Source organism: Dromaius novaehollandiae, chromosome 2 (assembly GCF_036370855.1).
Source record: "Dromaius novaehollandiae isolate bDroNov1 chromosome 2, bDroNov1.hap1, whole genome shotgun sequence".
NCBI classification, from domain to species: domain Eukaryota; kingdom Metazoa; phylum Chordata; class Aves; order Casuariiformes; family Dromaiidae; genus Dromaius; species Dromaius novaehollandiae.
Window position 1 is genome coordinate 19,291,166 of NC_088099.1, and position 13,995 is coordinate 19,305,160.

The 13,995-nt window shown below is 38.5% G+C and overlaps 1 protein-coding gene across 8 annotated transcripts in view; it reads right to left on the bottom strand.

Annotated features, from left to right (window-relative positions):
* Positions 1 to 13,995, bottom strand: part of MYO3A (myosin IIIA) — a 127,465-nt gene that overhangs the window by 81,476 nt on the left and 31,994 nt on the right. For all 8 annotated transcript variants that reach the window (XR_010387572.1, XM_064505900.1, XM_064505901.1 and 5 more), the window contains 2 exons: positions 13,489 to 13,593; positions 12,608 to 12,707 (listed from right to left, as the gene is read on the bottom strand). Coding sequence is in view for 7 of the 8 variants with exons in the window: in XM_064505900.1 (XP_064361970.1) it covers positions 12,608 to 12,707; positions 13,489 to 13,593 (205 nt within the window). In the remaining variant the exon portion in view is untranslated. The remainder of the gene's footprint in view (positions 1 to 12,607; positions 12,708 to 13,488; positions 13,594 to 13,995) is intronic.

Here is a 13,995-nt window from a genome sequence, read left to right on the forward strand (position 1 = left end):
ATCTTCACAGGTCTGTCACTGCTGTAAAGATGCAAAACGACATCACTGCATGATCCTTGGTTTTGAACGGAGAGGAGCCTACTTTCTCCTTGGCCCTTCTATATGCTGTGGAACTCCCCTCTGCCAAGCTCTTTCTTGCAGGCCTGGAATAGGAACTGGGATTTGGATCTGCTGGCAAAGAAAGGCACTAACTAAATTTTTTTTATTCCAATGTCTGATTCTATAAATAATCACAGCTTTATGGGGAGATAAAGAGCAAAATATAAAAGCAATATTAATGTGCACTATCTTTTCTGTCTATGCACTGTTAGGGTTTTTTCTCTTTGAACTGTAATTATTAAATTCCCCCCACCCACTCTTTTTCTTTACTTCAATAAAAAGCTGATTTAATTTGAATTGTTCATCACTACTTTCTTTAGGCTCTTGTGTTTATTTTTTTATCCTTTTACTTCTAGCAGTAAAGTGGCATTTCAATTTAAGGAGTATACATCTTATGACAAATGCTATTTCCTTGGGCTTTTTTCTACATATATGGAAAAGATGATGTAATTCCACACTTAGTAACATTTCTTCCAGCATTTCAGTAACCAGTCAAGCATATAGCGGGCCAGCTTTTTTTAACTTGTACATTTTCTAACAGTAACATCACGCTCCTCCCCCACCCCCTTTACTACTGCTTTGTTGCAAATTTAATCAAATATTCTCCTAGGGAAATCTAAAAATACGTCATAAAGAAGTATTTTAGTACATACCAATTGCAAATCTTATGAAAATGAGCAGCTTAATAACTAAGTGAATTAGTAGTACCGATGCACATCATGCTAGATTCTATACACACAAATGCTGAAAAGAATATATTGTGCGTATAGTCAGCAAAAGGCTTTTTTTTTTTTTTTTTTTTTTTTTTTTGCTTATTTCTTTTGGTAAATTCAGGCACTAGCTTACTAGTAAAAAGTGGAAATTTCCTATTAGCAGCCTTATACCATGAGTACTATATAAGCTTTTCATTGCAAAAATTGGCATATTGGAAAAAAATGGAAAGTAGAGCGACCTACTTATGACCTTAGCATTCCAAAAAAAGGAAAAAAAAACAGGCAGAAATGAGCTCTCTGTTATTAGGAAAGATTCATCTCATAGTAGCACCCGATCTGAGCAGACACTGTTCTGATCTAATTTGGGAAGTTGTGCAACTTCATTTTATGACTATGCCCTGTGACAGAGGTATGCAAACTGCACTGGTCGATACCAATGGGGGAACAGCAAGGGAGAGGGACACACTTTAAGCCCTAGTAAATTCTACTAAATTGGCATTTGACACACAGTGTGGAGACTGCATGCCCACTATGCTACCCACTATATTCATACATGAAAACACAGACCGCACCCCAAAGAGCTTACACTCTAAATATCTCAGTTTCCCTCCACCTTTCCAGGTGGCCTTTGGCCATCTCTTCTACAACCCTTTTTGCAGTTGTACCTTCAGTGTCCACTCCTCTATCAAAGTATCTCCTTTATGACCTTCTTTGAAGTAGGAACCTGCAATTCAACCATTCCTCAAGCTAGTCTCTGGACCAAACACTGCTTACACTGTTAACCTGGCAGATCTAAACGGGTCAATGCTTTGATTTATTTGCCAACATTTTTTTAAATCTCTGAGAGAAATGCATTTAAACCAGCAGCATGATCTTACATTGCACTCCTCTCGAATCCTCTGGATTCCCGTTTCATCCTGTTTGCTGCAAAACTTGACCTCTTCTTTCTTGCCTCTCTGTCTCATCTCATCAAGGCAGTCCCTCATGAATCAGTCAACTCCAACTTCTTACTAGATCCTGAGACAACAGGTCCTAAATCTGTAATGGTTTAAGACTTCTCTTTAGCATCCTAGGCTTAACTTTGAGAACAGTAAGCCAGTCTTGTCAGGATGCAGGCAGGGAGGTGGCTACTTCCCAAGTAACAACGGTAGGGTCATAACTCCACTATAATTGCTACTAGCTTTGACATGGTCCCATTTTCTGTTTCCCTGTTACAGATTGCATTAATGCAATGGTACATATTCAGATAGGATAATTCCACACAGATCAGCTGAAACAGATATGATACGTTAAAAGACACACATAATTCCTTCATATTCCATAATGACAAAAGACAACAGGTAAAGAATAAGTTTAAAACAAAGCAATTCTGATCAGTCCAAATGGCAAGTCACAACACACCGGGCACATAACCACCATCACAACCATGCATAACCCTGTTGTAGATATTGTGACATCCACTCCAAGGAGAGATTTTGAAGGGACATCCAAGAGGTTCTTCCAAGTTTAATTATTTAGAATGGATAGAAAGCATAAAGGTATTTAATAGAAGATGTTACTAACAGGCCATAAAGACACAAGTGGTTTGCTTGATGGCTTTGCAAGACATGTTTCAGAACCTTTCTGAAACAATGCCAATACGCAGAATTCCTCATAGACTATCAAGTGACCACACAACCAAACTTTTATATGAGAAGAGCACAGAGGCAATATTGGTTCCTTGGATCAGCTGTTGACAGAAAACCATGAGCACTCACATTAAATCTAGAACAAAAATGAGGTACTGACCAATACGACAGGAATAAAACAAAAAGGAAACTGCAAAAAAGGGGTAAGTAGTCATAAAGTTTAAATGAGAAGCCAAAATGATCACTATTTTCAGCAGCATTTTATATTGCTATTTTTGCTAAGCTACAATTTTATTGTGCAGTATCCTATATGTAGCTGCATTGAAGGAAAAGTTACCATTACTGGGAAAATAAGGGCAAAAACACACATATTTTTTTCACTTGTAATAAAATATCAACTGTGATAGAACTATAAGGGGTCTGCAGCAAACAGACATAGCAAAATAAATATCAGAGACAGAACCAAAACCTGAGTGTTTCTATTAGTTAGCTCTGATCAGAGAATAATGAATGAGGAGGAGGCAGGAAAGGTAGGAAAGATTCCACTAAACTGCTGTGGAGATAATTTTCTAAGAATTTTCTAAGACCTTTGAAAGGATGTGGAAAAAAGGATTTTTAGAAAAATAATCTGCATAGAATGCTTGAGGTTAGAAGGCACCTCTGGAGATCATCTGGGCCAATTCCCCTGCCCAGGTGAAGGTCATCTACAGCAGACTTATGTCTAGTCAGATTTTGAATATCTCCAAGGATAGAGACTTCATAACTTCTCTGAACAACCTGTTCTGGTGTTTGACCACCCTTATAGTAAAAAAGGGGTTCTTTCTGTTTAAATAGAATTTCCTGTATTTCAATTTGGGCCCACTGCCACTTCTCCTTTCACTAGACACCACTGGGAAGAGTTTGGCCCCCTCTTCTTTACTCTCTCCCATCAGGTATTTATACAGATTGATAAGATGCCCCAGAGCCCTCTCTTCCCCAGGCTAAACAGTCCCAGCTCTCTCAGTCTCTCCTCATATGAGAGATGATCCAATCCCTTAATCATCTTTGTGGCCCTTCGCTGAACTCACTCCAGTATATCTGTATCTGTCTTGTACTGTGGAGCCCAGAACTGGACAGAGCACTCCTGATATGGTCTTATCAGTGATGAGTAGATGGAAGGATCACCCTCCTCAACTCGCTGGAAACGCTCCACCTAATGTAGCCCAGGAGGCTATTGGCCTTCTTTGCAACAAGGGCACATTGCTGGCTCATATTCAATCTGTTGTCCACCAAGACCCCCAGGGACTTTTCTGCAAAGCTGCTTTCCAGCTTTCCAATGGCAGCACAACCAGCTGGTGTATCAAGCACTCCTCCCAGTTTTGCATCACCTGCCAACTTGCTGATGGTGCATTCAGTCCCATTTTCCAGGTCATTAATGAAGATGTTAGGCAGTACTGGTTCCAGTATTGACCCTGAGGGTGGTGGTGGTGGGGCATCAACTATGAGGGCCTGGTCTCCAGCTGGACTTTGTGGCACCAATCAAAACCATTTAAGCCTGGCAGTTCAGTCAGCTTTCAGTCCACCCCACTGTCTCTTTATCTAGCCCTGTACTTCTTCAGTTTGTCTATGAGGATATCATGGCAGACAGTATCAAAATCCTCAACAACATCCACTGCTCTCCTCTCATCTTATTGCAGAAGGCTGTCAGGTTGGTCAAGCATGATTTCATCTTCATAAATGCATGCTGACTACTCCCAAACACCTTCTTATCCTTCATCTGTTTGGAAATGATTCCAGGATTATTTGCACCATCATCTTTGCAGCAGTCAAGGTGAGGCTGACCTGCCTGCAGTTCCCTGGATTCTCCTTCTTGCCCTGCTTGAAGATAGGAGTGACATTTGCTTTCTTCCAGTCCTCAGGAACCTCCCCTGATCACTACGGCCTTTCAAAGATTATCGAGAGTGACCTTGCAATGAGATCGGCCAGCTCCCTCCCTTACTACTCCTGTTTGCATCCCATCAGGTCCCATGGACTTGTGTCTGTCCAATCTGTTTATACATTCCCTAACATGATCCTCTTCCACAGAGGGTAAGCCTTCATTGTTCCAGGCTTTCTTTCCCTCTAGTCTTAGGGACCTGGGATTCCTGAAGGCAAGTCCTATCAGTAAAGACCAAAGTGAAGAAGGCATCGAGTACCTCAGTCTTTCCCATGTCCCCAGTCTTTACGTATTATCTTAATACCTAAAATGTTTTAATGCATGAAACAGCCTGCCAAGACAACAGCCACTGGCAAGCCAGAGTTCCCCAGACATTCAGGTAAACACACATTCCAGAATGCAAGTCTTAAACTGAAACAGGCCATATCCAAAATCCAGCCAAATGGCCCTTTTACAACTTCAGAAAGGTCAAAATCCTAGTATCCAAGCAGACCATGCACAGGAACTGCCTGAGAGATGAAAAATCTATGGTGTTTATATAAAACTAAGAGGCATGGAGGAAAAGGGGGGTAAAAACCAGTGAATCTCAACTATAAGATAAAAGTATAGGTGATATATAAGACAAGATAAAAGAATCAAAGTCTGGTGGATTTCACAGTACAGTCATCGCTAAGATTAAAGACAAAGAAGAGGCATTTTTTAGGCATATAAGAAACTAAATAAAAATCCTAAATCAGATACAGAATCATTACAAGGAACAGATATCAAAACAGCAAATAGTGACCTCGAAAAAGCACAACTTTTACTACATCTGTGAGATGTATCATCCATCCTCTTCAAAAGCACAATTTCAATACAGCTTCTTTAAGAAATCTGAGGTCTTTTGTATTACAGGATATTGGGCAGGATGATGTGGCCGTGCCTTCTAGCTCCCTTAGTCTATGCCTCTGCACCCTTTCTCTGCTGGCCCCAGCAGAACAGGATACCATGGGCTGCCCTCCACATGCTCCTAGCAGATTGATTTGGCATGAGGCCAGTGATTCTAATCAAATCTCATGCTTCAGGACTTCAGCTGGTTTCCTGAAGGGGAGGCAAGAACATTTATTTTCCTGATGCACAATTGGCCAGATGTATTCAGAAGGGAGAACTAGTCTTCTGCAAAGCCTTGGGGGTTTGTGCAGCTACACACAATCTGGTGCAGTATGCTGGTGAGGAAAGTCCTCCTTTTTAGATGCTGCCTTCCTTGCATACTTGGACTCAATTTGACTGCCACTTTTTAAGCCTCCAAAGGAATTTTTCCTTGTATGACTGGAAGAAACCCGGAGAATTTTCTCCTTGTTACGTGGCATGGTTTGCCTGCTAAGATTATCTGCATACTGGCAGCATCTGTGCTGATGGGAGAGAATATTTAAGACAACTAAGGACTGAAATACTTCAATGCAAACTGAGTCATTGCGTTTACCGAGCCAGGTAAAAATGAACAGGTGGTACTGTACAGCAGGTGAGACCAGAGGTTTTCCAATAACCTGCTCTTTTTCTAAAATGCTATGAAGCAGGGTTGGGGCAAATGAAGGTCCTTGAAAAGTCCAAAAGTTCTGGGAAGTAGATGGGATTGAATGAATACAACATAAAACATATAGGCCAGAATGAGAGGTGAGTAAACAAAAAAACTTCTAAGTCTCTGAGAAGCATTTAGGCAGCAGAAATAAAGCAATGCAGAACAGACTTGAGAATTTAAAAGTGTTTACAAAAAATGGCCATACAGATGCTTCTACCAAACAGGTTCTTGAATTACGCCAAGGACTAGTGGTTACAGGTCTGTTTTAGACAATCCTTTGCAATTCTGTTTCAATCCCTGCACTTAATTTCTGCACACAAGAACTGAGTAACAGAAGATGTTCACAGTTCAGACTGAAAATCCTTTGGGGTAAAAGTCAGAGGTGAATCCATGAGTTCCAGAGCTGTCTTACCTAAAAGGGTTGCCTGCCTTGTACCAGCTGCTCACAGCCCCTGCAAGATCACATGCTAGTGAACACAGCAGTACTGTAGCATACTTTCTAGCCAGGCCCTCTTGCCACCCTTACATGCAAACTGGTCTGAGCTGACTTGCTAAAGGGCTGAAGAGATGATTGTTTGACCCTTGGGAGAGCCTTGTTTGACCCGAGGGAGTCTTTTCTGGACCAAGAACGCTATTTTCTAGCTTCATGCGTCTCTGGCATAGGACACCAGCTTTCTGTATCAGACTTCTTTAATGTTTAAGCCATCAGTGACATCTTTATGTGAACTAGTAGAAAAAATTGCTTAAAAAAAGAATGAACAGCTTATCCTGGATACAGCCTTTGGTCACATGATTTCTTCTTGCTGTTTCTGGACAGCACAAAGGTTTTCATTCACGCATGGCCCATAAAATGAGTTTTTAAGGACTAAGCCTTCCACAAAGAATTAAACATTCAACAAAGAAAATGTTCCACAGCTCAAGTCAATGCAATCCATCTTATCCCTGCTAACCCTCGTTTGAGAAATTTGGAATTATTACTTTGATTGGGTTCAAAGCAGTTTGACAAGCTGCTCATGAAGGAAGTTTTTCATTGAAGTTTTTACTTTTATTGGCTTCTGTCACAGCCCCAGCAAAAGTTGTTTAGAAGGAACATGTGAATGTCATGCTATGTGGTATGCAGAAATGACAACACAATGCTAGCCTGTTCTTGATCTGAATCATTGAAGCAGACAGCTTTATTATGGATGCATGCTAGAATGACTAAGGCAAATATAAGTCTTGCTATGACTCATTGCTTAAAGTAAGCTAAGGGCAGAAAGAAAATTATTTTATTTTTGAATACTTTCAAATGAAATGTTTTTAATTAATTGTTTCATTTTTGCAGAATGATTCAGACAACATTTATAGCTAATGCAGGGCAAGAAGGAGGAGACACAATAGGATGTTCTGACTACTCCACAGTAAGTAATCTACAGCAGTTTGTAAAATTATTCAAGGTCATGCTGAGCTCCGCTTCAATGTCAGCAGGACATTCAAGGCTGGAAATTGTGATATACATTATCAAGGAAAGGGATCAAACTGTCCTTTCTCAAAATGTCCCAGTTCTAAACTTGGATCACTCACTTCTCAAGCTATTCACTGAGCACAAGGTGGCTCTAGATGCACAATCCACTGCAGCCAGACCAATAATGCATGCAGTCGCAGTACAGTGCCATGAGCCTTCTCTCCCTCCGCAGTGCCACATGCCACACGAGGCTCACCAGACTGATCTGTGATCAGTCAGCCCACTGCATCTATCAAGCATGGTCATGGAAGGGAGAGGCCACAGCATTGTGTCACGGTGGGGGAACTTGACAGCCAGTCAGGTGTCATGCTGCAAGGATGAAGCCCAGTGCTGTGGTTCCCTCCCTCACCTCTTACCCTGGATTTCAGATGTTTTTCCTGCATGACTGTAAACCAGGAGAAGTAAGCAATTAAGCAGATGGAGGTATTAAGATGGAGTCTTACCATGGACCCGCTAATTATTTTGCGACTGGACCGATTAGTTTGAACATGCTGCACAGTGTAACTACTATTCTTGCTTTGTCATTATGGCAGCTGCTGGCTTATCAACACTTCAGAAACTCAGCTTGTTTAATTAAGTGGCCAAATTTTAAATAGTTTGGCCTGTACTTCTGTACAGATAAGCATAAGTATCATGCAACAAAACATAACAACACCTATGCAGTCTTTTTGCCTAAGTTCATATATTGATCAGTTCTTACTGATGACTAATAGGGCTGAAGCAGTATTAATATTTTGTAATCTTTAAGAAATAAGTACTTAGAAGTACTTAGTTCTTTCTGTAAGAAAGAGTCACAACAGAGAATGTTGGCACAATTACTCCACACTCTTTCTGGGGAAAGCCCAAGAAATTCAATTTATGAACCGAACTGAATTATGAAATGAACTTGTTACCTTTATTTACTATTACCTAGATAAAATTGTAAAAAAACTTTAAAGTGAGAGGAGAGTTAATATAGAAATGTACTACCAAAAAGAGAGATTCTCACATTTGCCATGTTTTACCAAATTACAATTCTGAGTAACAAGAAGGCAGTCTGGGAATGTCAGTGTTAAGATTTCCTTGGCTTTTAACAGTAAATGATTTCAACTAGCTTTAACAGAAGCATCATCATTCTCTCTGTAGCAAAATAATCACCTTATTACATTCCAAACACAAAAGTTGACCTCTGCCTATTTACAAATGAGGGGTGCTATGTGTGCAAATAACTTCGGGCCACTTTCTAACTGATGAAACAACGTCAGACACTGAAAGATAAAAACTGCTTTTCATGGGATTTTCAAAAGGTCTCCAGCATCTAATTCATTTGGATTTACATGCTAGGAGTTTTTGAAAATCTTATTAGATACTAATCTGCATTTTTAGTGGCCAAGATATCTTTTGAAATCTCTCTTTAACATTAGAATCCTCCTCAAAAAAAACCCCAAAATCTGAAGAACCTATATAAAAAACTTTTTTAAAAAAAAAGAGAATGAAAACATTCCTTTCCAGAAAGCTAGTGAACAGCTGTGAATGTAATTAAAAACATTTATAAAGAAAATTTTGTTCGTACTTTGCTTGTCTCCAACTCTTTTTATACAGTACGCTATCTAGCCTTCATTCTTTGAAGTGCTGCAGGACATTTATTTTAATGTAAATGCATATTTTTCTATTGAGCCCCTATTCTACCATGCAATGTATCAATTGCACTTGAAAACAGTACAGTTATTATTTCTGTTGCTGTGGCAAAGGGAAACTTGGAGCATAATTGTTGCAATTCTCAGACTTGCATCTTCCCCAAAGATTTTCCATCAGAACAGCTAAATAGCTAATTCCCACAAGTATTCCAGGTAGTTATACTCTCTTTAGCCATCCTTCCATAACAGAGGGAAAGATGAATTCTGCAAGATACATTAACCTTCTAAGTACAGGAGGCTAATGAATCCAGGTACTGAAAAAGGGGTAATGAAATATGCTTAGAGAAGATTCTGTTGGTAACTTCTCGTTGTTCGTAGTCAGAGAATGATTTTGTTCACCTTTGCTGATCTAAGCTATCATACAGGATGGACATAAGAGGAGAGGAAGCTTCTCTAGGAATTCTATTCCAAATTTCTTGTAGTATGGACAGTTTAAAATAATAGCTCTATCTGGCAACTCCTCTATAAGCCATTTAGTTTCAGAAGCATGGGTGTGGAAAAGACTATAAGCTCATTCACTTGATTTGATCAATATATACTTGGGGATTGAGGTGTTTCAGAGTTATAAGAATATTACTGGGGTAAATTCTATACAGATTAAATAATATTGCAGCAGAATTTTAAGAAAGAGCAAGAATTTCACTCTTTAAAGCAACCTGGGTGAGACACTGCCATGGTACTCTTTGAAAGACTTTCTCATCTCATTAACTTTCCATACCTACATGAAAGGCAAACAAACCGTTCAGACTGTTAGCCTGGATTTTCGAAGAGTTTTTCCACAGACTTTCCATATTACCTCAAGCAACTCAGTCTCTCAAAGTTTCAGATCCTCAGCTGTTAACTGGGAATTACAGTAATTTCCTTCCTCCTAACAGTGTGGTGAAGGTCATCCATTACAGACTGTACGGTGTTCAGAAACCAAGGTCACAGCATACATATAAATGCCTACGATGCAACAACCATAGACAATTTGTATAAATTGTGGCACAAAATGAAGGTTTGGGAAAGTCAGTACTGCTGCACAAGAAAGAAAGGACTCTGAGTGGTGATGCACTATTATACAGGCCAAGTTCAAAGGGTACAAAAAGAACACAGGAAAGAGATACCATTGTCAAAGAATATTTAACTCACTCTAGAGGTTTTTCATTTGTGACTCTTAGGAACTCCTAATGGAACTTTAAAAAAAAAAAAAAAAAAGTGATACAAGTTCAAGTTATATGACCACACCACACATACAGGCTGAGAACATGCCCTTTTCTAGTATTGTACTCCATAAGGTACTTCACAGGTCCATCTTTCAAATACAGGTTTTATACACCTGTTTAAAGGAAAACCAGCATAAAGAGTATTGGAGGAAAAGAGCAAAGGGTTCTGCAGAATATCCCATCATCAACCAGCATGTAAGAGGAGAGCTCAGCCAACATCATCTTCAGGAAGGGCTCATGTCCTCTGTCAAGTGTGTCTGCTGGTTAATGCTGGAGGGGCAGGAGTCCTTGATCTACTGCCTCTGCTCCCCTCTACACTACCATGGAAATGCTGCGTGCATGCTAGACAGAGCTGTATGATTACCTGAGGTTTTTCTGGGGGAAAGAGGGTTAGTGCATGTAATAATTTGTTTAATCCAAAGAAAAAAATTTATTTCCACTAAATATTTACTGAGAGAGATTGTGCCTGTGTGTCTGTCTCCTTCCGTAGCTCGTTGATTCTCCAGCTTACTAAGTAAAAGCGTAGTTATGGGTTTCCATCCCTGATCCAACAAATGTTTACGTACAGCTGTCTGTAACAGTGTCAACTTGAGAGATTTTGATCCACTCACATTCCTGGCTTAAGCACACTCTTGGAATCTAATTAGTGCGGGTTCAAATCCTCTTAAATAGAAGAGAAAAATCTCCCAGATCTTGGCTGAATACCTTAAACATCAGCCCGAAAGGTGAATGGTACGTCCTCCATGCTGGCTTTGTGAAAACTATATAACTTTTTTTAAATTTAAAACTAATCATTGTTGATTTCAGATTGGGTTTGAAAAAAAAATTGCAAGAGAAAAATCTACCTCTAAGGAGGGGTGCATTTCTTGCATTCCTTTGAGAGGAAGGACTGCCAGTGTTACAGGCCCTTTTTCAACCCATATAAATGTGTATGCATGTTTCTTTCTTGTGCATGTTCTATGCTTTGACACCACAATTTTGCTCACAAGATTTGAAGATTATTTTTCAATTATAGCCTTAGCAGTAGATTGCAGTAACCAGGGAATAAAGAATTAAGGTCCTCATCCCTACAGCTAGTATGTTTTGACATCTGCATAAGTGAATTAATTTTCAGAAGCATTGATCCTCTACAGTTCTAATTGCCTTCAGCACCTTAAAAAATTAGTATCCACAACACATTAAAAACCTGCGGGCAAAAATATTGATTTTTGCCTCACACTAAACTTCCAGACTGTCAGAGACTACTAGCAAGCGTATGGCAAATAATTTAGAAAGTGTGATGGCTTTGCAATGGAAGATTTTATCTAAGGATAAAAAATGAACATAAATACATAAATCTTCAGAAGAATTAGTAATCCTAACAGCTGTGATTTTTTCGTGTAATGAGAGCTGCACAAATACAGTCTACTGGCAGGAAGACACTATACCAATGGGAGTTAAAATCCAATGATTAGTTCAAACAATTGTTATGTATCAATTGAATAAATCATTAGCAAAACAGGAGGGTAAAAGAAAATGAAGATTTTCCTTATGTTGAATGGAATCATCATATTTACAAATGGTTGTTATTCTATAAAGTAACAACCTATATATTGTACTTAAAGATTAGAAGACAATGTGCTAATAAAAAGTTCATAATAACAAGCATTGCAAATTTTAATATTCCCTTAAATAAAATAATAGTCAGCAAACTTTCAAGGCAACCCATTTTACCTGTTTCACCACTTCTTCCTGTCTGGTGATGAAACCAGATGACAGCATTTAAGAATCACTTTAGGCGTAACAGACTTGAACTTCAGGTAGCATCTCTCATAAACTATTTACGACTGAGATGGTGCTGTCCCATTCTTCATAATATCTAGTAAGTTCTAATTCCTCTCATATACCATATAAAGCTTCCGCCTACCAGCTCCTAATTTCACAGAACCAGCACAGGGTCCTGGAGACTCTTAACACCAACCTTATTCTGAACCATACTACCTCATTTTGCCACTCCACTGACAGTGTCTGCCCTGAAGCATTTGGCGGTTACTAACACCATATTATAACTTCTACTCCTTAGCCACACTATCTAAACACCATTAGTAAAATGGTTGGAAAAAACAAAGTTGTAAAAACTCTGAGACTGTAAATAATTTATTTCTCGCAAATTAAAAAGTACCTTCAGTTATCCAAGTTATTTTTAATGAAGTATTCAAAATCTAAATAAAAAGCTAATACAGCTCCACTTTCCTAATTTCTTTCCTCTATTTTATTATCCACGCCTCAGAGGTCTAATGCTGACTGAATAAATAAAAAAATAAACATACCAAAATCCACAAGCTTGACTCCTCCTTCAGTGGTCAAGAGGATATTATTTCCCTTAATATCACGGTGGATAGTTTTGTTTTCATGCAAATGCTGAAGGCCCTGGAAGGAGAGATACAGACATTAACTTTCTACTAACAGCTCTGTTCTTCATGTTACCTTTGCAGAAAAAGAAAGGTAGCACAAAAGTATCTTAAAAAGACCTTAAAACAGAATTTTTTATCCAAAACCACAGAGATTTTATTCTTATTGGAAAAACACCTGGCCCACTTATGTGGAATAGGTATTTTTTAATTGCCCCACTTTCTATTACCTAGAATTTTTATGACAGCAGCAGAAGAAAAGCACTATAAATGTGTTATATATTATACCTTTAGAGTATAGTCCAAGAAAAGTGCTAAGGCCTATCAATAATTCCACTGGAGAAAGTCAAATTCCAATTAAAATACAATGAAAAATAAAGAACTTCATCTTGATTAGCCAAGACAATTTTTCTTACAATAGTGTTTGAATTCACTAGATCTGATGACCATTTTGCTATAGAAATATCTTAGATTCTGACATAAGAAATAGAACAGTATTTTGAGTATATTTCTGCTACATTTCAAAATGAAAGCCAATTCCAATGTGGAACTGTATTTACTGAGGAAATAAATCAATGGCCAGAAATCAATTTTCATTCTCTTAATAATGAAACAAATGGATGAACTGTTCTTTACCTTGCTCATTTAAAAAGCATTGTATGAATTGCACATTACCTTGATTTCATTAAACACTACTAAGATATAAGATACTGTCTTTATAGTGGAACTGCTCTTCACTCATTCAAAGAAAAAAATATTATCTGAATATTGCCTGTCCTTTCCTTGAGAATTTATCTTACCATCAGAGCTTCATGTAAAATGTAAGCAATTATAAGTTCATTCATCCTTTCACCTCTCTTCAGAAATCCTTTCACAAGATCAGTCACAGATCCACCATTGCACAGCTGAAAAGATCACAGAATATAAAAATGGATTAAGAAATGTTGGAGTAGCTATCGAATTTTAGTTTTCAGTAGTTTTCATATTTTTACATGAGTGAAATCCTATTAAACTGGCAAACCACAAATTTCTTTTTGTGCCTACCATTTACACAAACAACATACACAGCAACTTATACCAAACGTTTCTTCCTTTCTCCATCTAATTCTTCTTGACCAAATACAAGTACAGCAGCCTACCTCTTTCTTCTCTCACACACATGGTTGGCTTCCACTGAAACTGAAGTAGCTTGTAGTGTAATAAATATCCTGTGAAAGCTTGTTTCTGGGGGTTTCTTGTTTCACTAATTGCTTATATTCATCATGTGCGACTTACCAGCAACGCAGATTATGACAGTATCAATTCTC